Raw genomic sequence first — 27,101 nt, forward strand, 5'->3', positions numbered from 1 at the left:
TAATCTGTAACATAAAATAATTGCTTTTTTTAGCTATCATTTGGAATGATACTTTTAAGCCTGTAGAAGTTTGCATTGATGGGAGAAAACAAGGTGTTACCAAGAAGAATTTGAATAAACCCTCATCCAGGTAGGAATATTTTTAATGAGCCACCCTAATTATATGTCACAGTATTTTCCCTAAAAATATCATATTCCAAAGCATATGGAGTGATATTCATTTGCATAATTAATTACTAATAGGATAAGGATTAGAATAGAAGAGAAACACGCTAATGTGACAATCAAAATCATAAAAACAACCTTGTATTTAGCGTAAGTATATTGAAACAATCGATTTCGAGGGCAGCTAAAGGTCCCTCCTCATCAGGAGAAAGAAATACATAGAAAGAAGAAAAATAAAGGGGAAGGAGTCTCAGAAACACGTAGTCCTTATTAGCACTGCACGTGGTTATAACCGGATTTTTAATCAGAGTTACACTGGCTGCCTACTTTTACTGAGCCAGGCTATCTGATCAAACATGTAACACATTTTTGCCGATAGATGGCATTACCTCCTCGCGTTTGGTACTACCAGAGTGTATAAAAATCCGTTCAGTAGTTGCTTTCCATTATTCGAAGTTCAGATTTTGAGTGTGAAGGTGCATTTGTCCCTCGCTTCCTATTTTTAACTTCGCTAATTTTTCTTGTCCTTTGTGTTACGTGTTTGATCAGATAGCCTGGCTCAATAAAAGTAAGCGGCCAGTGTAACTCTGTTTAAAAATCCGGTTATAACCACGTGCAGTGCTAATAAGGACCATGTGTTTCTGAGACTCCTTCCCCTTTATTTTTCTTCTTTCTATGTATTTCTTTCTCCTGATGAGGAGGGACCTTTAGCTGCCCTCGAAATCGATTGAGTGTTTCAATATACTTACGCTAAATACAAGGTTGTTTTTATGATTTTGAGGGTAAGGATTGTTTTATGATGTGAATTTCTGTGATTATATTTATAAATTTTAAGAGATTTTTAAATAATTCACTATTATCAGGTGTTTTTACAAATATCAAGTAAATCCACAAATTTCAGGTATTTTCCCATTATTTTCAGTTTTCTGTAGCAATTTTTAGATTATTTTTCATATTTAAATATATTTATTTCTAACTTCAATAAAATTTATGCAAAAAATACAATGTAAAATACATTGGTGTTTAAAATTAAAGTTACAGATATATTTTTTACAATAATTCAAAATATATATGCCTAATATTTAAAAAAAATTGATACAGCATATAATTCAGAAAATGGTAAATCTGATGTAAGTATCTGATGGCTGTCAAAAGGATATATATTTTCAGAAAACTTGAGAGTGACTATTTTTTGAATTTGTAAAAGTCATCTATAGAGCTGCTTCTCTTGCAAAAAGAATCACAGTATTGACTAGTTTCAGTTAAAATGAGTTGTCTGAATTGTTTAGATGATGAATTGAAGTGGAGAATCAATGATATTGTGTGAGGCTGACAAATATAAAGTGAAGGTCTTATAATTATGAGTGTCTTGAATTATTATATCCATGTTATGGCATAGGTTCTATATTCTGAGTACATTCATTAGGAAACCTGGCTAGGTCCAGAAGCTAGAACACCTGCTAAGGATCAGTTTCTAACAATAAATTCCTGACACCACAGAGCGATTACAGCTAGAGAGCTGTCTGAGAACCTGTAAGCTGCATCTGAAAATCAGTTTCTAAATGAATTGTGTACAGGTGTGTAGCAGAGAAAGTCCTCACACCTGGTGACAATAGTATATGTCTTTCTAAAAGATCAGAGGTAAATACCTGTCTTTAAGGGTGCCAAGCACACCATGTAGGAAAATGGTAAATCAAGTTTCAGTATAGAGAATGATTCTCAACAAGATTAGGAGAGAGCCTGGGCTCACTGTCATTCGTTCAAAATAACTGAAATTAATCGTTTTGACATATTGGCAACTGTTTATGAATACTTTACATTTTACAAAACCAAAGTGGGAAAATTATGAGCAATGTTTTTAAATCCATTTTATTACTAATCTCACAGACTAAGCAAATCAAGAAATGTCTCATCCCTACAATTCTGAAGAAGTAAGGAATTTTTTGATTTTATAGTTTAGAATTGGTGCCTTAATATGCACATTACCATTCGAGACAAGACATATTAGTAAATATCAAGCAAATTCCACTTCAGGTTGGCTAGCCTCAAGTCTACCAATGACTTTCTGTCCTAATCTATTGTTTAAATGATTCTGAGAACTTTTAATTGAAATCAGTTGATTCTGATTTTTCTTGCAAGAAGTACAATTCTATAGCTGATTTTCATAAATGGGAAACCAGCAACTTTTACATGCTGTTTAAAAATTTATCCTTTTAACCTTTTAACAATCATTAGGTGATTGCACTAAATTTACTGTTTTCCAGATTATATAAGATATGAATTTTTAGAATGTCACTGGTAATTATTTTAAATTATTACAAAAAATATTTTTGTATAAATAGTTAATTTATTAAAGGAAACTAAATTATTTCCATAAAATTAGGATTATTATGTAAAATCAATAGTGCTGCCATCAACAGTTTTTTAATTATATGCTTTTTTTAATTATGATAGCAGAACTAAATGGAAATAGTTAGAGACATGTGTTGTGGTTTTTACTATGTATGTTTCTGTATTTTGTTTCCAGAAAATAGATTATTTGTCTTTATATATTTTGTGTTGTTAACTTGCATTAAAACAATATGTCTTCTAATTAACCACTTTTAATATTTCCTTTAACTTTTCTAATGTTCTTTTTGTAGAGTAAGCATTTGCAAAAGTGTTTTATTTGAAAAATTTCTTGAAGTATTGCAAGAATATCGCAGAAATTCCAAAAAGTGAGTATAATAATTTTAACAATTGAAATAATTTGCATTTTACTCTTATATTCTTGTACAACATGTTTTAGAAATATCATTTTGCATGTAAAAAATATATTTTTGCAGTTTCATATTGTTTTTTTGCATGCATATCCAAGAGTTCTACTGTTTTAAGTAATTTCTATTGAACTGGATTAAAATTGCATATATTTCAGTTAGGCATACTATTATTTGGGAGGAGGCTTGGACAAATACTGAATTTGTTTGGATTGGAGTTCTTGCAGTTTGCAGGAATGGGTCAATTATCATGGTTATTGTTGCCATGAAAACTACCACAGTAATTGAATGCATGATAACTAGAATAAATATTGCATATAAAATACAGTTTAATTCTGGTAATTAAGCTCAATTATTCTGGTAATTGAAAATAATTAAAGGATTACCATCATCTGATTTTCTGAGAGATAAATATAAAATTTTGCTCTTTTTATTCTGTAAAAATATTTTGATTCTTTTGATTTTGTAAAAATTAAACAATAACAGGTCAAAATAAAAGGGCCTAAAATGCACAGTTTTAGTTCCATGGCGTTTACTACTTAATTCAGTAAATTTTATCTCTGAAATACTGTTTGTTGAGGGGTAATTTTTATTTGTGTAATTTTTGAAAAGTGAGTGGTAACAGTAGTATTTCTGAGTGAGTGGCAAGCAGTAATTAAAGTTCAGTGTTCTAGTTCTTTCCCTGTTCTATAAGATATTTTTTGAGTGTGTTTTCTGTATGATATTATAATTCTGTAATGTTCTGTATGATGTTATATTCATGAGTGTTAACATTCTTTTTTGCTATATGTCATTTCATTATCAATAAAGAAATTCAGAATTTTGCAGAAGTCATTTTTAATTTGATGTATTAAATTATGTTGAAATATTCACTCCATGAAGAAGAGGAACCTGTGTTAATCTCTCTCAACATGTGTCCAGTTTTCTAAAATCATGTCTCATTTGTCTAACGTCAAATTTCTTGTATGATTCTTCTCTTCTATGTAATAAAGCAGTTAATTTTTTATTATGAAAAAACTGTACATATTTTTTTAAGAAAGTAGCTTTATATTTTTCATTCTCTCTTATATAGATTTATTTCCTAAGGATATTGTTAATTACTGTTCGAGAATAAAAGTACACAAACACTAAGATTTAATGGACTGTAGTTTTATTCCTGTCTGGATGGACACTCTTGCCATCACATAGGTGCACCTCCCAGCACGCAATCAAGAACCATAATGGCCACTAGCAAACCACGTTGTCGTTTTCTCTCATCGTAGTTGCCAGATCACTTCTGCCTTAACATACCGCCCGAGTTGGTCATTTGTTACATAGTTAACAATGACCAAAATTAAACAGTTTTAAATCACCATATAGTCCAAATCATATATCACAAAATTTAAATTGATACACATGAACAAAAGCAATAAACATAATTAACCACAGAACATGAAATGCACAACATCTAAATTAAAATACAATGCATATATATAACAATTTTTTGAACTCAGGAAATATACATGAAATTATGTAACATGTACTGGTAGTACAGCTAATTTAGTTATTGGTCTTTTTAAAAAACCTGACTTGGTTCTTACAATACAAACTCTAACCTTTTTATCCTTACCATAAATTACCTCTTCTATTTTACCCAATAACCAAGTCGAAGTGGACATGTTGTCTTCCTTTACTAAAACTATAGTGCCCTTTTTAACGTTATCCTTAGAGAAATACCACTTAAATCGTTGCTGTAAATGACTGATGTAATCATTTTGCCATCTTTTCCACAAATATTGCATTACTTTAGTAGTGCGCTGCCAGCGCTTTAAAGAACTATCAGAAAAGTCAGTTAAATCAGGCTCTGTTATTGATGTTAAAGGTCGCCTGACTAGAAAGTGTGCGGGTGTAAGAGCTTCTAAATCAGTGGTGTCATTTGACAAAGGGGATATTGGACGTGAATTTAAAATTCCTTCAATCTGGTTCAAAATTGTAAGAAACTCCTCAAATGTAAAAATCAATCTCCCAACTGCACGCTTAAGATAAAACTTAAACGACTTAACACCTGCCTCCCAGATACCTCCAAAGTGAGAAGCCCTGGGAGGGATAAACTTCCAATGAATTCTTTCAGATGTCAGATATTTGGTTAAGATTTCATCAGGGTATTTCAACAAATTGTAGAGTCGCTTCAATTCATTGCTAGCCCCAACAAAATTTCAAGCGTTATCGCTAAATAAGGTTGCGCATTTACCCCTTCTAGAAATAAATCACCTCAAAGCAGCAATAAATGATTCTGTAGACAAATTTGAAACGATCTCGAGGTGGACTGCACGAGTCAAGAGGCAAACAAAAATTGCAACATAAATCTTGTGCACTACACTCTTTTTCTGAGTTGTATACTTTATACCAAAAGGACCACAAAAGTCAACACCGGTATGGTTAAAGGGAAAGGATGGATTCAGTCTCTCTAATGGTAAATTTCCCATCTTTTGATCAAGCAATACTGGTTTTACCTTGGCACACGTAACACATTCTCTTACTATCTTTCTAGCAAGATTACGTCCACTTATTGGCCAAAATTTTTGTCTAACACTATGCAAGAGCGCTTGTGCTCCAGTATGAAAGTTTCTAATATGATAGTGTAACATAATTAAATGAGTCAGTTTATGATTTTTTGGTAGAACAGCAGGGTGCTTGGTGTTAAAGGGCATGTTAGCTTCCTGCAGTCTACCACCTACTCTAATAACTTGAGATTCATCTAAAAAGGGACATAAAAATTTTAACTGACTATTTTTACATACTTCCCTTTTCTTACTTAAGTTCTTGAATTCTTCAGGAAAACTTTGATGTTGGACTAAGGAAAGTAGTTTATTTTCGCTTAACGAAACCACATCTACTGTCAGATGACCTACTTGTTTTTCCTTGGATCTACAATTTCTTATAAATCTTAAAACATAAGCAAAAACATTAATTAATTTAGCTTAACAATTAGTAATACTAAAAACATAATCCAAAAGAGAATTTTTAACAGTTACTGTCAAATTTACATTGGAAATAAGTTTCAGTTCGCGCACATAGTTCTCATTTGAATTTTCAAAGTTGTTAATAACACTATTATAATTAATGACCTGTTGATGCAGAAAATTTGGTCCTTGAAACCACAAAGAGTTGTCAGCAATAATTTCCGGGCTCAGACCGTGAGAAATTAGGTCAGCGGGATTGTCTGCAGTTCTGACATGTTGCCAGCAGAAATACTTAGTTAGCTCTTGGATACGAGCTACTCTATTTGACGCAAACACTTTTAGAAGATGAGGAAATATAGCAATTCAGGCTAACACAATTGTTGAATCTGTGTACAGAATAACTTTGTCAAAATATAACCTCAAAGATGTTATTACCTTACACACAAGTTTGGAAAGGAGCTCTGCTGCACACAACTCCAGATGAGGAATGGTTATTACTTTGATAGGCGAAACTTGAGATTTTCTGCAAAGTAAAGTCACTTTAACTTCGCCAATTTCAGAGACACAGCGCAAGTAAATTACTCCACCATATCCGAACTTTGAAGCATCAGCAAAACAGTGGAGCTCAATTTCTTTAATTGATTCTATTAGAGTGTAACAAGGGACTTTGATTTGTTTCAACTCTGGTAGGGCCTTATGAAATGTCTCCCATTCTTGTCGCTCTTTGAAAGGAAGTGGATCATCGCACTCTAGATGTAAAAGCCACAGCCTTTGCAGGAATATCTTAGCACGCATGATTACAGGCCCTAGGAAACCTAAAGGATCAAATTGTTTAGCAATATCTGCCAAAACTGTGCGTTTTGTACAGATTTGTGACGAACTAGACACAGTAAAACTAAAAGAGTCTTCTTTTGGATTCCATCTTAAGCCCAGAGTCTTTACGGTGCTGTGTGAAGATTCTACAAAATGATACTCTTGTTTTTCGAATGGAACGTGTTCTAAAAGAATTTTTTTGTTTGAGCACCACTTGTGCAATTCCATTTTCGCAGATTGTAGCATGTCTATTAACTGCTGCTGCAATTCTACAGCAGAGGTGACATCTTCTGCACCAGACAAAATGTCATCAACATAAAAATCGTTGAGTGTCGTTTTAGAAGCCAATGGATACTTATCCTTTTCATCTAAGGCTAACTGCTTCAACACACTTGTTGATAAAAAAGGCGCTGATTTTGTTCCATATGTTACCGTAAGTAATTGATAAAGTTTAGATGCGTCATTCAACGTATTTTTCCAAAGTATGCATTGAAGTTTGCGTTGCTCAGGGTCTATACGAATCTGCCGATACATTTTACATATATCAGCAGTGAAAGCCACCTTGTGTTTTCTAAATTGTAGCAAGATAGAAAACAGGTCATCTTGAACTACACCTCCATTCATCAAACAGTCGTTTAATGAAAAACCAGACGATGAAGCAGTGGATGCGTCAAATACCACTCGTAACTTAGTTGTACTGCTCTCTGCTTTATAAACAGCATGATGAGGCATTATGTATTTATGAGTTTCCGTCACACTCTGCATTTTTTGCATATGCCCTAACGCTTCATATTCACTCATGAACTCACAATACATCCTAGACATGTCAGGATTTTTGTCTAGTCTCTTCCACAAATTATTTAACCGTTGGGTGGCTAATTGCGAAGAATCGCCCAAATGAACATCTTGCCTTAATGGTAGAGTCACTACATATCTACCCTCAATATCCCTCTGATGATTTTTCACAAAATGCTCCTCACATTCTACTTCTTTATTTTTTATTTTGAGAGATTCTGTAACAGCCTCAATTTCCCAAAAGGACTTGATTAGTGAATTTAAGTCTTCTTCGACTTTCATAAATCCACACTGAATTGTATTGCCTGAATTTGAACCAACATTTACACTGGTAGCAATGTATCCAAATACGGAATTTTGAAGAGTTAAATTAGAATTTCGTGGATGAATTTGATCAGCCTTCAATAGTTCATAAAAGCATTCTGCATCTATTTTCTGGGCCTTGTTAAAATGAGGATCCGCTAGTTTGATCTTTTGCGGAAGCTGTAAAAATGAAAAATTAAAATAATTCACTGGTACTAAATCATTAATTTTAGGTACAACAAAGAATTCAAGAGCACGGTGGTAATCACGCTTGTTTGATATCACAGCAATAAGCTTGGATTTTACCGATAGAGCTTTTCCATTTAAACATGAAATTGATATGTTAATTTTATTCCCTTTTATTCCAAGCCTATTAGCGAAATCATAGGTGAAACATGAACATTGACTTCCACAGTCAAGTAAAGCTCGACAAGCAATAAAATTTCTGCAAGTATCTTCAACATAAATAATAGCAGTAGATAGTAATACCTCCTTCGAAATCACTTGTGAAGCAGTTACAGACGAACCAATAAATTCAGAATTGTTTATTTATTTGCAATTAGATAACATTTCAAAACATCTGGTGTCAGCGTTCAGCTCCGAGTTGTCTACTAAAGGGGGGTCAGAATTATTAGCCGGTGCTTCCTCCCTCCCCACACAACTCGCTATAGTAACAGGTGAATGCGAAATGTCTTGATTGGGAAAATGCTGTAAACTATGGTGTTTTTTCATGCATTTTGAACAGCTGAATTCTGAACGACAGTTCTTTGCAGAATGAGTGGGATTAAAACCCAAGCAATTAAAGCATAATTTATCTTTCTGAACAAATTCAAGACGTTCACTTACAGTCATTTTTAAGAAAGAATTACATTTATACAACTTGTGAAAATTGTTACTTTTACAACAAATACATTTAAAATCTTGACCTTTAACATTTGACACCAAAGCAGTCACCTTTTGAATAGGTTGACCCTTTTTCGCATTAAACACATTAGATGTTTATAAGTTAGATGACTTTGACGACTGCAAAGTTCTAGCATGATTTTTTAGAAATGTAATAAGCTCAGATAATTTAGGTAACTCACTTGTTTTTGAATCTCTTTCCCACCAAAGACGAGTGGAAACATCCAATTTTTGCAGCAAAATATATGCAAGAAATGTTTCTGCAAATCCCTCTATTTTTTGGTCTAATATTTCCAGAGACCTTACACTTTCATTCACTGTGTCTACTAATTTCAAAATAGAAGATGGGCTTTTATCTGAGCAAAAACCTGATCACGTTTATTGGAGTATCTCTCTTCTAAAAAATCCCAAGCAATTTTATAGTTACTGTCACAAATTGTGACTGATTGAATAATCCTAGCTACTTCGCCATGAAGCGATAACTTCAAATACGAGAGCGTTTGGGAATCCGATAATGCATTATTATTATGAATGCTTGAAATGAAAAGATCCCGAAAGCTTAACCAATCTTGAATATTTCCACTAAAAGACGGCAAGTTTAATTTAGGTAATTTCATACTTTGTGCACTGGTATTTTCAATCTTTACATTACTTGCATCTTTAGCACTAAATTTTGACATTTGCCATTTAACCTTAACCCACAAAGTATCAATGCTCTCTTGAACAGTTTGCTGTTCAATTACATATTTGCCAAACTCATTTTCATCAACTACTTCAAATAATTTATCAAAAATCTCTGAACACTCATTATTAAATTTTGCACATTTATTTTCAAAAAGTTGTAACTGAAATTCATCACAAGTATATTTTTCGAAATCTGAAGTTGCTTTCGTTATACTTGACTTTAAAATTCTTTTCTTAATTAAAAATGCTTCCATAATTAACGTTAATTAATAATACCGAACATATATGAGCAAATTCACTTACCTCCGTTTGAGGTAATGCAAAATAAAACTGAAATTTCTCAGTCACACACTAGTTTTTAATTATCTTGTCGAATGCGAAGTAACATATCACACTTTTTTGATGAATTTAACACTTCACCTTTAAGCTTTTTAACTAGCACTTTATCCATAGGCACTAATCTTCCTACCGGGTTGCACGGACCACAATATGTTCGAGAATAAAAGTACTCATAAAACACAAACACTAAGATTTAATGGACTGTAGTTTTATTCCTGTTTGGATGGACACTCTTGCCATCACATAGGTGCACCTCCCAGCACGTAATCAAGAACCATAATGGCCGCTAGCTAACCACGTTGTCGTTTTCTCTCATCGTGGTTGCCAGATCACTTCTGCCTTAGCAATTACAGTTTATTTTATTACCTTGTAAAAATTTTATGAATATTTTTTTTTTCTTATTACAGTCAAAAGTCGTTAATTCGGACACCCATAATCCGGACCTCAAAGCTACAAACTTTCTGCGCATGCGTCGCGTTCACGCATGCGCACAGGCGTTTACGAGAGCGCGTAAGACCCTTACGGCTGCGAATATGTTTGTGCGCATGCGCGTTTAATGTGTAACTGAGTTATACGCTAAGCTAAAGTTATCTAATTCTGTTAATGTTGCAGATTGTGCTGTTCCTTAATCTTCAAATTGGATTCGGCTTATTATTTTTTGCAAACTGTTAGAGCAATTTTATAAAAGTAAGCTTGAACTTTCGATTATGTCAAATAGAATTTCTGATACATATTTACTAATATGTAAAGGATCTAAAAAGTGAAAGTGTCTTTCGAAGTCCATTAACCAAAAAGTGGAATTGATACAAAAAATGGATAAAGGCATATCCTTTGTTTATCTAAACTTTAACATTTGTTTATCTAAACTTTGTTTATCTTTAACGCCGTGGCGCACAATGAATTGGAAGTTGATCTGTCAGCACTATCCTTATCTTCAGGGCAGATGTTTTTATTTTATTTGGCTTATAATTCCTTACTAAATGTAGTATTTCATCTCGATGTACTCCGTCTTTGATATGATTTAAATCAAATTCCTCGTCATTATAATTCACTTCCGATATCGAAGAAAGTGACAGAGGTTATTGAAAACGAAAAAATTTCGATTGACAAATTAGTCGGTATTCTTGATACAGCAATTATAGGACTTGAGCAGCGCAACTTTGTAACTGAACAAAAAATTATGTCTGTTTATAGAATTAAAGAAAATGTATTATCACATAAAAAACGAAACAACTTACATTGAAAGAAATGTTCAATAAAGTAAACAAATAAATATTAAGCTTTTTTTTTTTTTGTAAATTTTGATACCCTTTAGATCATAACTGTTCTTTATTTCATAAATTACGGTGTCATATTTTTAATTTTATAATTTCTGCATGCCATCTTACCAGATTTAAACTGATGATCTATAATCCGGAAAAATCGATAATCCGGAATCACCGAAGTCCCGACGAGTCCGGATTAACGACTTTTGACTGTATTTAAACATAATTGAACTTTTGTTTTTTTTTATTGCCTGAGACAACAATACTTAGTTGGAAACGCTGTCTTGGAATATCCATTTGGCTTGTTTTACTGTAATAAACATTAAATGTGTTCTAAACTCTTTGTATTTCGTGTTTTTTGCCCCATTTCTATACAGTTGTTGCAAAGAAATATGATTTTCAGTTATATTCATAGCAGTTGTACACACTGTGTCCACTAAAGTTCTTATCTGATCGTGATTTTCACTACTATTGGTCATAGACTTTTACTTCCAGTTACAAAAGTGTTTTAAATGATGCAGATTTTCATGTTTTAGCATTTTAAAATTTAAAACAAAAAAATCAGTTTTATAAAAATTGTGAAATCTAATTTTTTATACGGTTCTTTGGCCCCTATACTTATGTTTAGAAATGTTTTATCTCATTATGAAAAATCAAAAGCTAAAAGTTGGACTTCCATACAACAGATATTGAATACGATATTTAATTTCAAAATTTGTGATATTTGATGTCCTTTTCAACATACTATTTGCAATTTGTCATGGGTCAGTTAATAAATAAATCTGAATAACTTGAGGTTTATTTTGGCCCCTTTCACTAATATTATTTTGTGATAAGACCATTAGAATTTTTTTTAAAAAAGTACTTTTTTTAAATATTTTGTAAAACTTTCCAAATTTGATAAGTCTATTTTTTGTTTTTAGATGCACATTGGATGTAGAAGGCAAATTAACATACTGGAATTACAAAGTGATTGCACAAGATTATCAAAAAGCAAAACTTTCTGTGTTTAAAATATTTTCTGGTTGGAAGAGAAAACCATACCTTTTGCAAGATTTTCATTGTCGTGAAAAGAAATAATAAATTTATACATCTTAATTTACCATTATTTCTGTAGTATATCGATACAATAAACTGACTTATTGTGACCAACATTTCTTTGTAAATAAATAATCGTCAGTGTTTATGAGTAGAATAATTTCTGAAATGACTTCTTAATTTGAATGAGATAATCAAATGTTTATTAAACTGAAACACCAAAATGTCATTTTTCTCTATGAAATTAAAAGCCTTTTTATGTACTGTTACGAATTTTGTATATATGCAAATAATTTTAGTGACATTATACGTAAAATTATAATATCTCTTGTATGATATAACGTAACATGCCTCGAGAATGCAAAGCTCCACCGGAAAAATAAGGTTACAAGGACACATTCATTTAATATTGAGGTAAATATTTATCTTGCCAGGTTTGCAAGATAGTGCCAAGCTGGCAATGGTTTTTATCATCTAATTGTTATCACCAAATTTCGTGAGAAGTGGCAAACTTGGCAACATTCTGGTACAATGCCTGTGTAATTGTAATTGGTCTTATCTGTATATGTAATTTTAACTATAGATTTCTTTCAGGTATAAATGTAAATTGAAAGGTACTGAAAATTTCTTCTTCGCTAGGAAACAACTATATAACATCAGAGAGAACTTCAGTTTTTAGTTTAGGTTAAATTTCCGAATATTGAGAGATCTCCATGCGAGCTTCACTCTTTAGATGCACTTTGCATTGCCTTGTATTTAATGTTCTGAATAGTTTGAAGTGGTAACTACAGATTGTGCTTGGTCATATTGAAAAGAACTGTATAAGCAATTTTGTGAAAAGTCCCAGAACTATAAAGTGTTTCATATGGGAAAATAAATTTATCAAGCTAAGATCCGTTGTGTGTGCATTCAATTCATTATGAAGCCATACACAGGTAATAACTTTTGGTGTCAGGAGTAGAGTTGAATGCTGGTGGCAAGAGCGATGAGGGGAAACTAAGACAGCTAGTGACATCCTTTCCTGCATTTATAGGAAAGATGGAAGGGGGCCGACATAGTTCAAGAAAAGATTAAAGCAGGTCAACAGGAAATAAAAAGAGAAATTGCTACTATAATAGAACACAAATTCGATGCTATGAAAAGCAAAATAGCCACTGATGAAGATAAATTTGGAGAAATTCAAGAAAGAGTTTCTACCATGGAACAACAAACTCATAACATATTTTTTGCTGCTATCCCCACGGAAGCTGACAGCTTGAAGAAATCTCTAGCGAGATCTGGGCACAGTTTTGGCCCTTTTAAATCCATGCCTATGTTTTTCGACCTTCTCTGAAGTTATCCACATACTGTGGAAAGATCTCCTGTCAAGCAAGGCGTAGTTCTTTATAGTGGCGGATGCAAGTGGATGAGATTCCCAAACTAAGGCTTGTGATATCGCCACTTCTCTGAGAGCATATGTAGCGGATATCTTTCAAACCAGCGACTAGACTTCGAAGCTGTATCTGGCGAGTTGGAGCTGCGCTTCGAGTTGGAGACTTGTTGAAAAGACTGTTGTAGATTTCAATTGAAATCTCGCCAGCAGCTCACGGAAACACTCCAAGAGCTCGCCACGGATGTTGAAAAGCTGTCTTATCTCGCCTTTTCGAACTACGCAACAGAACAAAACACCATCATGGGACATCGTGCTTCTGCAGTATTTTCTTTGATGGCATCTGGATCCTCAGATACAGAAAGCTCTGCGAATGGTGGATATCAAGTGCTTTGAAATTCGAGGGAGCCTGGAAAGCAACCTGTAGCCACCGCTACCCAGTCAGAGCTGCTCATGTGCAGGAGCCAACGGATCAAGTGACTGCTCGTTTAGATAATTTAAATATGTGAGTCAATGCCCTGAGGCAAAATGGGAGTGACAACAAACCGAAAGTGTTGGTTTGTTACAACTGGCAGAGCACCTCAAAACGCGAAAGTTAAGACCGCTGCCCAGTAAAGAGAAAAAGCAAATTAATGACCGTTACATGGACCAGAAGCTCCAGATTTCTACTAAATGGAAGGGTCCGTTAAGTCCATTCAAGAAAAGGAACTACAAAACACCCCAAGACATCGAAGCTGAGACCGCACCCCAGAAAGGAGGGGAGAAATAAATGAATGCCCATCTTGCAGGGCGGAGGTTGCCAAATGTTAAGAAGCCTCGTTTTAAAGCTCTTCAGATTTCTGCAATGAGTGGCGGCAGTAATGGACTTTTCATCATGGGACATATAAATGGAAATTCTTACAATATGACCATCGGTATAAGAGCCAATGCTACCATCATCCAAAAAAGATCTGAGTCAATTAATGGAATGTAAACTCGTCTGGATGCAGCTCTGCATTGCCCTCCAGACTGTGTACGGAGGTAAAATGAACAATAAATGATGAAAAGTTTAACGTTAACATCACGCTTGGAAATACCGCCGACTATCACATGGTATATGGGGCAGATATAATGGATTCTTGCTTACACGAATTAGACTTTCTAAGGAAGTATAATTTTTCCTTGGACTTTAAAAATAACGGACGCTACCGCTGAGGCCATAACCCTGTTCGGAAGGAAACATAAAGGAGTTAAATCCGTCCACCAATTAATAGCTCAAGCCAATATCATAGTAGCTGCCAGAACAGAATTTTTACTACTTGGATTCATAAATAAAAATAGATCTTTTCAGTATGGCATAATGGAATGATCTAAGAACTATAATAGCTCAAAAGAATTACTAGTAGCTTTGGCGCTCGTCGACCTATCAAGGACCTCATTCCGGTGAGTGTTCCCAATGTTAGTGATAAGGCGAAGTGGTTTCAGCATGTACACTAGAGACATGCGTTAAAGGAACGAGTAGTCCCTGTGTCTTCGGAGAGCCTAACTACAGAATTGTTGGAGAAAACACAATTGAGCGATGAAGGTAGAAGTGTCATTCAAGAATTTCAAGATGGTTCCTCCCGCACTTCTTCTGACATAGGTCGAACTAGTTTGGCGCAGCATAGAATTGAAACATGTATCATCTACCAGTCAAGCAGACATCCAAAATGTCTACCAATCGCTAAACAGGAAGAGGTAAGAAAACTTCTAAAGGACATGCAAGAAAGTGATGCTGTGGAGCCTTGAGCAAGTCCTTGGATCTCTCTCATTGTCCTAGTCAGAAAGAAAGACGGTTCAACTAGATTTTGCTTTGACTATCGCCACTTGAACAACATCACGAAAAAAGACAGCTACCCTCTTGCTAGAATTGACTAGATTTTGGAAACTTTCTGGAACCAAGTGGTTTTTAATGCATGATTCAAAGAGTGGATATTGACAGGCAGCGATACACCCTGATGATTGAGAAAAGATGGCATTTATTACTGAACAATGATTTTGGTGATGCCGTTTGTTTTATGTAATACAACAGCAGCATTTGATTACCTCATGGAGATCGTGCTAAGAAGTTTTCCGTACGAAGTCTGTCTGATATAATTGATTGACATCATCATCGCCGGGAAAAGTTTTTAACAGCATTGAGGAAAATATTAGGAAGGTGCTTCAGAAATTGAAAGATGCTAATCTGAAGTTAAGTCTTGTCAAATGTAAATTGTTCAGACATGTCATCTCTGCCGAAGGTGTGTGTACGAATTCAGAAATTGTGTTGGCATTTAGAGATTGGAGACGCCCCGAAATGTCCATCAGCTAAGAATTTTCCTGGGGCTTTGCACCTACTATAGAAGATTTGAGAATTTTTTCTTCCGTCGCAAGATCCCTTCCCAAACTGATGGAGAGCAAGCAAAAATTCTTCAGGACAAAACAATGTGACGATGCTTTTAACAAAATGAAGGAGGCTTTAACATCTGCGACAGTCCTGACATACCCTTAGCGCGACAAAACGCTTACTCTTCGCACGGATGCGAGCAGTGAGATTGTGGGTGCTGTTTTATCCAATAGGGGTGAAACAGACATTCGAGAATGTGCTGTGGCATACTGAAACAAGGGTTTATCTAAACCATCGAGGAATGTCACCAGGAAAGAGTGGCTTGCCGTATTTAAAACCGTAGAACATTTCCACCATTACCTCCAGGGCAAAAAATTCCTACTCCGCACAGATCACGTTTTGTCGACATAGCTTTTAAATTTTAAGAATCCCAAAGATCAAATATCCAGGTGGATATAGAGACCCGAGAAATATGACATTACTATCTGTCATAGGAAAGGATCATCACACAGAACCGTTGACGGCTTGTCTAGAAGACCCTGCCCAGAAAGCTGTCGATAATTTTCCAGGGTGGAAGCCAAATACGAGCTATTTATCCGGTCGTTCATCAAATTACAAATTCAACACCATCTGACCCCAAACCAGTGGAGTGATGAAGTAGTCAGGAAAGACCAGCTGCAAGATGGCAACATTAAACCCATACTTAATGAAGTCTTCACACAGGAAACCTACCTGGCGGAACATTTCGATTTATAGTCCTACGAGAAAAAAAAAATTATTGGGCTCTCTCGGACTCGCTCCATATTTGAAACGGCGTCATGTACTGGAAGTTTGAATCAGATGATAGAAAGGTATTCTAATGCCAGCTAATACTTCCAAGATTTCGAATCTCAAAAGCCCTTAAAGAAATCATAGCAGTCTGACAAGAGGCCATTTCAGAATAATGAACATTTTGAATAGACTTCTAGAGCGCTTCTACTGGAATAAAGCGAAAGTGGTGTCAGTCTTGTGGTGCTTGTGCAGGCCGAAAAGGACCGAAGAAACGCAGCCTGCATCGCCTTCGATGTGACGGGATCTGTGCCACGATATGCTAATGACAACAAATGCATCCTTGAATCCATTGAATGTTTTAAAAATGGCGTGAAGCATCATGTTTGAACAAGCTGAATCTCAAAGCTCAAGCTGTCACGGTAGCAGAAGTAATGATCCAGCACTAAATTTCTAGGTTTAGAATGCCTTTTCAGTTACATTCCGATAAGGGAAGGGTAAGGGCTGTAATCAAAAGGTCTATAAACTACTGGGCATAGGGAAATCTCAAACGACACCTTTAATTCCACATCCAGATGACATAGTAGAGAGGTTTAATCAAACCATCCTTAATAACCTGTAGCCGATAGTGTCCAGAAATCAATAGGACTGGGACGTGAAGTTACCTTTGTTCTTTCTGGCCTACCACAGTGCTGTCTATGAGACTGTCGGCTGGACAGAAACCCTTGTTTCCTCTGGCATGGTTAATTTAATTGATCAATACTTCCATATTATGTTAGATGATTTGAATATGGTAAAGCAAATGTGGACTATCTTCCTAAGGGCTGACATGCATTCGTGAAGGCCTCTTTAAGGGAAACTGACTCCTGTTCACGTTACGTACGAGGAAAACTACGAAAACCAACCATAAACCCAGCCTGTTCGCTTGGATTTTAACCGAACTACCAGTATTCAATTGTCTTAAACTCTCAGCTACATCCCTTCTGGATTTCCTAAAAGTTGCTTTCTTGTATTTATTGCACGATATTTATAATTGTTCACAAGTGTGTTTTTTCCTTGATTTTGTGGTTTTGAAAATTTACCTTGTACTTTTATTTTGTAGACCTAGAAAGGGCTTTTTAATTGAGGTAGTCAATCTCGCTAAGATTATCGTCTAAACAATCTGAATTTTCCAACTCATTGTTTTCAAATTTCACGCACTCGACGATTTCTCCAATGGACAATCTAATGATTACATTTTCAGTTATTCTTTTTCCGCTGTTACACATTGTTATGGATTTTTGTATTTATTTAGTTTGCTATTTTTTAGAATTGTTATTAAAATTATTTTATATTCCCGTCCAATGCAGCACAAGACTTATTTGAAGATAAAGCTACGCCGGAAAAATTAAATACAGGAGCACGCGCATCTAACATTTTAATAATAGATATCTTGTAATTGTACTCTTTTAATATCCAGAAGAGTCGAGAAAACACGAGAAGGTTCTCGTGCATGATTTAAAATGCTTATAAAAAGCTACAGAAAACATCTCAGTTCGGTTGTTTACTTATTGCTATTAATGATTGTAGCGAATTCGCAGTGAAATCGTACTAGATTTTTCTGTTTTAAGCTCTGTTGAACGTTTTAGTAGTTAACTACTGTGAGATATTAGGATATTGTACGAATATCTCTAAGGAAATTTAAGCATTTCGTTTTTATTTGTTGTGATAAAAACAAATTTTATTCACTTTTCATCGGACTTGTGCATTCAGTTCATTACGAAGCCGTACGCGTGCAACACTTCTGGTGTCAGATGTGGGATTTGAATGCCAATAGCAAGAGCGATGGGAGAACAATTAAGGCAGTGATATCAGCCTTTGACTCGTTTAAAGAAGAAATGAAAGCGCTTCAAAAACCGTTAAGGAAGAGATGAAACCCATTCAAGCTGGCTAAGAATCTGTTAAAGTAGAGATGAAAACCGTTCAATAAAGATGGAAGAATTTGTTAAAGAGGAAATGAACGCTCTTCAAGTAAAGATTGAAGCAGATGTCAAATGTTGGAACTGCGGAGCTGATGACACATACGACGGAACTGCAGAACATCCCAGTGCACGGATGTTAAAATCGCTCCTAGCTAGGAGCAAGGAAACTAATTAGTGGCCATCTCGCAGGGCGTAGTTTGCCAGATAATAAAAAGATCCAGTTTAAAGCGCTTCAGATTTCTGCAGTGAGAGGCGGCAGTAATGGACTTTTCATGATAGGACATATTAATGCAGTTTCTTGCAAGATGATGATAGATACAGGAGCCAACGTTAGCATCATCCGAAAAGATTTGGCTCAACAACAATAGAGCTTCAAAATCTAACCCCTGACTTTAGGGAAGTGTCTGAAGAATATTCGCTGCATCCTCTCAAAGAAACGTTGAGATGACAGGCCATAGCTTGGGAATCCCATTCATTCGCATCCGCCACTAGTACGCTAGAAAATTTTTCGTATACATTTGCCAGGAGGTCATCCCATCATATGTGGATAGCTTCAGAGAGGCCCGAGCAGGCATGGATAAAATTTTAAAACCTTCAGAATTTCTTCTTGCTGTCACTATGCACTTCTTTAAGGTGTCAACTTTTTTGGCGACAGAAGCAGAATCCCTGTTACCAATATGTTGTTGGACAGCAAAAACTCTTCCTTCTATTCGTTTCTCCACAACAAAATCTCTGTCTTCTATTTTTTATTTTACAGAAGAAACTTTTTCTTCAATGTGTCCATCTTTATTCTCAACAGCGTCAATTCTGCATTCCATAGCCTTAAATTTGTTTTCTATTATCTAGGTAATATCTCATTCATTTTCTCTTGACCTGCTTTCATCTCTTCATTACAGATACTTGACCAGCTTCCATCTTTCTTGAACGACTTTCATCTCTGCTTTAAGTTTTGCAAGGTGTGGACAATTTCTGGCTTTACAGAAAAAGTTCTCATTCAGCTTATCTAGGAATGTTTTTACTCTCTCAAGCTTCAACTTCAGATCTCTGTACAGGGTGTCGTTAGATACATAAGAACGCGGATTGGTGATGAGCCCTAAAAATTTATTTTGCATGATTTGCAATTTATTTACATCATTCTTTGACATTGCTGCCCATGTAGGAGATACATAGGAAAATATTGTCCTAATTATAGCAACATATATGTGACTTTGTTGAAGTAGATCTAATTTTGAAAACTTTCCTAAGGGAGTGAAACTGTTTAATGCATTCATAGTTTTCCGTTGTACATTTTTAACATGGTTCATTCATCTAAATTTGCTGCTAAATAGAACTCCCGGACATAAGTTGCTTTTTGAATTACAGGAATTTCTACATTAAGTAATTTGAGTTTAATATTTAGTGGTGTCTTGGCCAATTTTCTGCTAATAATTCATTTCTGTGACTTCTTGCGTTAATGGCTATTCGCCGCTTGGTACACCAATGCTCAGCATGTAGTATCACTTGTTGCAACTTTCTGACTGCAATTTCCGTGCTCATGGACTTAACTGCCATTGCCGTACCTTCGGGTAGCATTATAAGTAGGTATTGTTACTAGTATATACTTTGAGAAAATCTGCGACGTAGAGTAATTATAAAACAGGACCGAATATAGAACCTTGTGCGACACCGATGTTAAGACTTTTAATCTTGAAGAAGTGAAGTTCAATGAATACAAAGAATTTTCTGTTTTTGATAAAGGAATAGATTAGCAATATCTTTTACCTAAGGCTCCTATATACCAGGCTGAATCATCAGGCATTCGCTATCCCAAGTGGGAGATTAAATGGCGGCTGTGTAGTTACGGTGCAACAATTTTTTGTGTTTTTTTTGTGTAAAATGGGCGGATGTGCAGCTATTAATTGTTCAAATCATTCACGGAAAGGTCATACATTGGTAAAATTTCCTAAAAATGAAGAAAGAAGAAAAATATGGGTAAATAATTGCCGAAGAGACAATTGGAAACCTGGTCCAAGCGCTGAAATTTGCTTAGTAAGTATAATGTTAATTACGCCTTGATTTAGAGTTTATATCTTCTCTGATGTTTATAATGTGTAAGTAAAGTGAAATTCTTGTGTACAATAACCTAAGTATCTGCTAATTTCTGTAATAATAGCTATAATTAAATTAGTCTAGGGTTAATGTACCCGTCGCCAAACATCGCCAATGTGGATGTTTTGAATGTGGAAAAGAAATTTCTCTTCTAATATAAAGCGCAAATTTTGTTTTCCTGTGCTAATTGTGGAAATTATACTAATGTAACATGAAAATCATTAGCATATTGAAATTTATTAAAAAACAAATCATAATTTGGAAAGTCAAGATAAAATCTGAATGTTTGCTAAAGATATATGTAACATTATACTATAGTTGCAATATCGTTGGAATGATATATAATTTTTTTCTTTATTTTATAATCACTATTGTTAAAAAGTTAGATGAGTTTTTTATGCACGGTGCCCACTAATGTTTCTTGGTTAAAATAACTTCCAGAATTTTGACATTGACATCTGAAGTCAATAGAATAAATTGAATAGTATGAGACAAAATATATATAATCTGACTTCAATAATTGCAAGTACCATATATTTATAATCACAGTATTATACAATTTGGCAATGGAGTAAAGATTTAGAAATGAATGCAGAACATTCAAATAAGCACAGAAAACTTGTGAAACTGCATGTGTATTTTTCAAAAATAATTGTAGTGTTTTTAATGCATGTGTAGTGTTTAATGCATGCATAACAATCAAATAAATCTGCCTATAATGATGAATTTCAAAGGCCAAGCCAAAATCCTTTCATGAATTTGATACTTCTAAAGAATGTGATCTCGTCAAATTAAATCCTCATGACATTGATAAACAGTTATTACTGATATGTGTTACAAAGCAGATTTTTATACATGATAAATAATATTTTCTGAAGCGTTATTTTGTGTTGTCATCTCTAAATAAGAAATTGCCTACAAATTCAGAAAGCTACTGAACTACGTTCTAGAGTTTTTAATAACTTTAATTGGATATGTCTGTGGGGATGTAATTTAAAAAATTGTCGTTTAAACTGGCCTTGATGCTTTTTAAAATGCATGTTGGCACTGTGCTTCGAAATTAGGCCTATGTTTTGAATGATTAGAGAATTAAAAATTAAATATTTCAATTAAAGCAATAAACATTACTACAATTATAACAAGAATCATAGTCTGCTCTAATTATAAATGTATTTATCGGCCTAGTATCTTAAAAGTTGGGTGAAGTGAACTCATATTTTCTTATCTATTGTAAGAGCACTATAGCAAGAAATATAAAGTTTTATTTTAGTTGTTTTTAATTTTATAGCAAAACACTACTTCATTTAATTTTTGGATAATGTTCTAAAGAACACTTTAAATTATAGGCAAAAAATAAATATTGGATAATTAAATTCTGCCCAAGCTTACAAGATGCTGCTGCTGATATGTTAGACATGGTTTGTTTATTGTTTCAGTTTTTTATAATACTGGGCCTAATTTAATTACCTGCATATTTATTTATTGCCTATACTTACTTACAGTTCATGCTTGCTGCCTTTGGCACAACCTCACTGTGTGAAACACTTTTCTCACATTTCTTTCGTGTGGTTTGTTTTTTGTACTTTTATTTATTTTGTATACTTTTTTTTATTACTTTATGTATTTACAGGATCATTTTGAGGAATCTCAATTTGAGTCACTATGCAAAGATAGTTAAAAACTAAGGAAAACTGCAGTACCAACACTCTTTAGCATTCCAAATCCACCACCATCTGTAACTGACAAGAGGATAAGAGAAGTAAGATGTTCTAAGCCAAATACTGAAGTGGTAAATTATTTAATATTCTCCAAAAAAATTGTTGAAAAAATCATTGTTATTACAAATATATTAATTCAGTCAACCATTGTTTAAAAAAATAATCACAGCATAACATGTTTACTATTTCTTTTTGAATTTAGGAAACTCTACCTGCTTCAAATGAAGAGTTGTTAAAAAAAAAATAGAATTCCTTGAGCAACAGCTTCAAGAAAAAGATGCAAAATTGACATCATTTTTGTCCGATGAGCAAGTAGGAACCCTTGCTGTGCAGTCAAAAAGGAACTGGTCAGAAAAGTCCATTATAAAAGGACTGAAGATGCGATTTGCTTTGAGCAAACAAGGATATAATTACCTCAGAAGTACTGGATATCCAGCACCATCGTACAGTACCTTGAACAGGAGGATTAGGGACATAAAAATTAATTTCGGCATTTTAGAAAATTTGTTTTTTTTCCTCAAGACAAAAGTTCATTCATTGGATGCTCTTGATAGGAACTGCTGCCTTTTAGTTGACGAAATGGAAATAGCTTCATATCAAGATTTTGATACATCGTCTAAGTCATTCATTGGAAATGTTACGTTAGGAAGCTAAGCATTACACTATTGTAATGCTTAGAGGCCTTAAAACATCATGGAAACAGATTGTTGCCAATGAATTAACAGGGCCTTCAACATCAGGTTCTGACATGAAAGATCTAATTCATAGAACTGTAGTAGCAGCTACAGAAATAGGTTTAACTGTAAGAGCCTCTGTTTCAGATATGGGAAGCAATAACAGAGCAATGTGGTCGTCATTGGATGTGTCTGTCTCTAGGAGAGATAGGAAGACAAATTACAACATTGGAGGACCTGATGTTTTCATTCACAGTATTGCAGATGTACCACATCTCATTAAAAATATGAGAAATACATTTCTTTCAAGTATTATAATATTACCAGAGGAATTTCGCCACCAGCATGCCTTGCCATCGAGGATAGTATCTTCAGTGTATGTGAAACGACTGGTCAAGTGAGATAGAAGCAGATGCTGCCCTGAGATCTCTACATCACTTGAACAGAGTTCATCTCTTCCCAACACACTTTTCCTCGATGAATGGGGCATCTGCTGTGCAATTGTTTTCTGTAAAAACAGCTGCTGCTATTGAAAAAGCAGGTATTTTACACCAAGTTGCAAAAGAAGCATTAACTTCTGCATGGTGGCTGAGACTTGTAGCAGAATGGTTTACAATTATGACTACAAGGCATCCAAAAAAAGGCATCACTATCAAAAATCAAGATGAGAAATTTAATATTTTATTGAAATTCATTCATGTGACTGAAACTGTTCAGTTTGGGAAAGCATGGAAGCCATTTCAAACTGGCATTATTATGAGCACATTGAGTGTTGTGAAACTCTCAAAAGAATTATTTTCCGAGGGGTTTACATTTTTCTTACCAGGCAGGTTGACACAAGATGCGCTGGAAAATGCCTTTTCACAGATTAGACGAAAGTTGGGTGCAAAGCCTACTGCTTTGCAAGCCAAGAGAGCACTGAAATTAGTGTGCCTGTCACAGTTCATTTCAGATACCAATAATCCAAATTATTGTTCTGAAAGTGACCACAGCCTCTTTGATGCTTCTGAATTAGAGGTTGCTATCAGAAAGGAGGTCTTGCATCCTATCTCCAATTCTGTAGTGCCATCTACCTCTTCTGCAGTGGCAGTGAAACGTCGCTTGCCCCCAGCTGTGGAAGAAAATGATATACATTACATCGCAGGAGCCATATATAATAAGTTTTTGAAAAAAAAAAGCATATGTGAAAATTGTAAAACAGCTATGACCATTTCAGAGGACATGCTGGAACCTGACATACCCGAGCATCGCACAATTCTTACAAAACATAGCAATAAAGGTGGACTGAAGGTCATCTCTTCAGGAATGTATCAAATATGTAGGGAAGCTGAACGAGAATTTCAAAAATGTAAAGATGTACTCCTTCATTTACAATCAGCCATCACAAAAGAATTAGTTGAAAGAATAATTGATAAATGTACGCATGTGGCCATGCCAGAATGCTGTCATCTTAAAAAAGTAATTATTGATAATTTTTTTATTACTAGATGCAATGGCCTTACACAGCATCTTATCAACAAAAGAGCCCATAACGTTTCATATTCATCAGCATCGGCCAATAAGAAACAAAAAGTAAAATAATTTTAGAAGGTATGTATGTTTTATATTAAATAATTTATGTGTTTTATGTAATATGTATTACTTTTTCCTAGGCTACGAGTATATAAATTTCTGTGTTTGATGTTATATATGTTACTTTCTGCTAGGCTATGAGTATATTATTATGGTATTATTTTCTTGTTTCTAATATATAGAAATATAGCATATTTTCCAGTATAAAATTTCAGTTCAGTTTTACTTAAAAGTATGGGAAAGCAGATTTGTTTCATGCATGATCTTTATAATACTGGTATGAAATGAATGAATTTTAATCTGTAAACAATTTTTTGTTAATATTGAAATGTGTTTCCTTGGGTACATTTTTAGGCACTTGTGGATCATGTCAGACAACATGCAATAGAAAAAAGATGTCCGTGTGCATAAATTTTTCATTGTGTTACTTCATTTTATCTAAATTTCAAGGATAATTCTTTTCATTTTTATATGGCATGTTATTAGTATAAAGGCTAGTGAAAATAAATTGGTATGTGTATCTGTTTTTGAAGTGTAATGCTTAAATAAAAAGATGGTGTGTGTTTCTTCATTTAAATAAAATTTCAAAGATAGTATTTTTCAGCGTTGTACTGTTTGTTATTTCTCAATGTAAAGGGTAACAAGGGGAAAAAAACTGGTATGGTACATCTGTTTTTTAAGCATGATAATTTTATTTATTTCTTTAGTGATGCATATATATATAGAGAGAGAAGGTATTTGGTCCAACTGAAGTTATAATAAATCTAATTTTACTAGATCTCTCCCTCCCCTCAGGTGTAGAAAATTTTCAAATGCAGAAAGTTTATTTGCAGAATTAATTCATTTCTGATAAACTTATTATCATTAATTTTTTATATACCATGTTATTAAGTTACACATATGACTACTGTGTAATAAACTTGTATTTAGGGCAAAAAATTAACTGTTTTGCAGCTGGTGACTAATATCATATGCTTCTAAGAATATTACTTTAACTTTTTTCATAACTTTTGTATTTCAGGAACATGAAACTGTTATTTTGATATACTTAAATAATAAAAGTGTGTATCTGAATCAATTAATGGATACAAATATTTTACAGTTATTTTTAGAAGATATTTGCCATATCGCTTCTAATAATTCATAAAGTATATTAAAATATAGGTAAATAATTTGGTGCAGAATTCAAATTTAGGGTTTGAAATATAGTGAATCATGAGACTAAATGATTTTTATTGTCATGATTTGCCTGGGCTTAAGAATGTACTTTTCGCCCGGTGGAAATTGTCATCAAACTGTCCTGAACAGGCTTTTTGTTGATAATAACTTCCAGGCTTATCAGTACCTCCTTTTGAGTGGAGGGTATACAAATATAGTACCCAATTTAAATTACATTGTGATTGTAATAATATTGTGGTATTAAATAAGTGATTATAATTACAATTTAGATAATTGCTTTGTAATTATATTACATTGTATCTGTGAACTCTTAATTTCATTACTTTATGCAATTATGTTGTAAGTGCATAATCTAATTGCAATAATATAATCTATTCACAATTACAAAATAATTATAAATGCAGTTACATCTTAAATAGAGGCCATTTTAATACTTTTAAATTTTTGCAAGATAACTTCCCATTAAGGTTCATTTGGAGGAAACTATGCAAATACTAAAAAAGAAGTTATGTTAAATTTACATATTTTGTACAGTAGTTTCTTGTTATAATGCTGTTCAATATATCTTCAATACTTTTGTAAATTTAACGACATTCTTTGCAATTACTGTGGGGCTTTAAAAAGAAGTTTCTTAGTTATGCTTTCTAATAAGAATGTGTTAAAAATTAAGTATTATGTATAATAACTAACAATTAAAAAAACTTGACTGCATGAAAATGCTGTTGCTGTGTAAAATAAAAAATAAGCTTTCTTTTATGCTTTGAAATGAATTACATGTGGTTAAGTCATCCTTTTACAATTTAAGAATGTGGTTAACACACATTCTTAAATTGGACAGGTTTTATCTAAATTATTAGTATAAAATATATAAACTATGAATTATTTTGTAACATAACTCAAATTACAAAATTCATTCTATATACGTTCAAATTTATTATCTTTTATGGAATAACCGTTTTTTAATTTAGGTAAAAATTGGATTTTTAGAAGTATTACAAATACAATGCAACACAAAGGTGATCTGATTGGAGAGGAAGGACTTTTTATTACGGTTTCTAGTTCGTATTTATATTACATTTGGTGAAAGTCATCCAAAACACAGAATGCTGTACTTTCTTCTTCCATATATGTTATGAAATATTTCACACATTTAAAAGAAAGTGTTTCTTCAGAGTCTTGCACAATTATTTCCATATACCTCAGACTAAAATGACAACATATTCTTAAGTTATTTTTTTAGTATGAATTTACAGTGTTTTTATGGAAATTTTTGTTAAAATGTCATTAAGATAAATTTATTTGCACACTCTACGCTTTAACTATTTCCCCATTTGACACTATTGAAAGTTTTTATTCATATCTTATTTATTTTAGTCTGCTAACGAAACTGAAACATCTAAAGAATAAGTTATTTTGAATATGTTT

General features: G+C 33.7%; 2 protein-coding genes across 5 annotated transcripts in view; both read left to right on the forward strand.

Moving 5' to 3' along the window:
- The window catches only part of Adat1 (Adenosine deaminase, tRNA-specific 1), a 40,314-nt gene extending 28,165 nt beyond the window's left edge, over positions 1–12,149 (forward strand). For all 4 annotated transcript variants that reach the window (XM_035371075.2, XM_035371073.1, XM_035371076.1 and 1 more), the window contains 3 exons: positions 34–130; positions 2,808–2,882; positions 11,889–12,149. In XM_035371075.2, the coding sequence (XP_035226966.1) occupies positions 34–130; positions 2,808–2,882; positions 11,889–12,045 (329 nt within the window). In that variant the 3' untranslated portion in view covers positions 12,046–12,149. The remainder of the gene's footprint in view (positions 1–33; positions 131–2,807; positions 2,883–11,888) is intronic.
- A 10,772-nt stretch (positions 12,150–22,921) lies between these two features.
- On the forward strand, positions 22,922–25,781 carry LOC146998099 (uncharacterized). The gene is made up of 3 exons (XM_085812451.1): positions 22,922–23,115; positions 23,756–24,515; positions 24,852–25,781. The coding sequence occupies exons 1-2, from the start codon at positions 22,922–22,924 to the stop codon at positions 24,504–24,506; spliced, it is 945 nt and encodes a 314-aa protein (XP_085668577.1). The 3' UTR covers positions 24,507–24,515; positions 24,852–25,781.
- Positions 25,782–27,101: the final 1,320 nt, after the last annotated feature.

This window comes from Stegodyphus dumicola, chromosome 3, assembly GCF_044657685.1.
Source record: "Stegodyphus dumicola isolate Sdum_Otavi_A_Nest chromosome 3, ASM4465768v1".
Lineage (NCBI taxonomy): Eukaryota > Metazoa > Arthropoda > Arachnida > Araneae > Eresidae > Stegodyphus > Stegodyphus dumicola.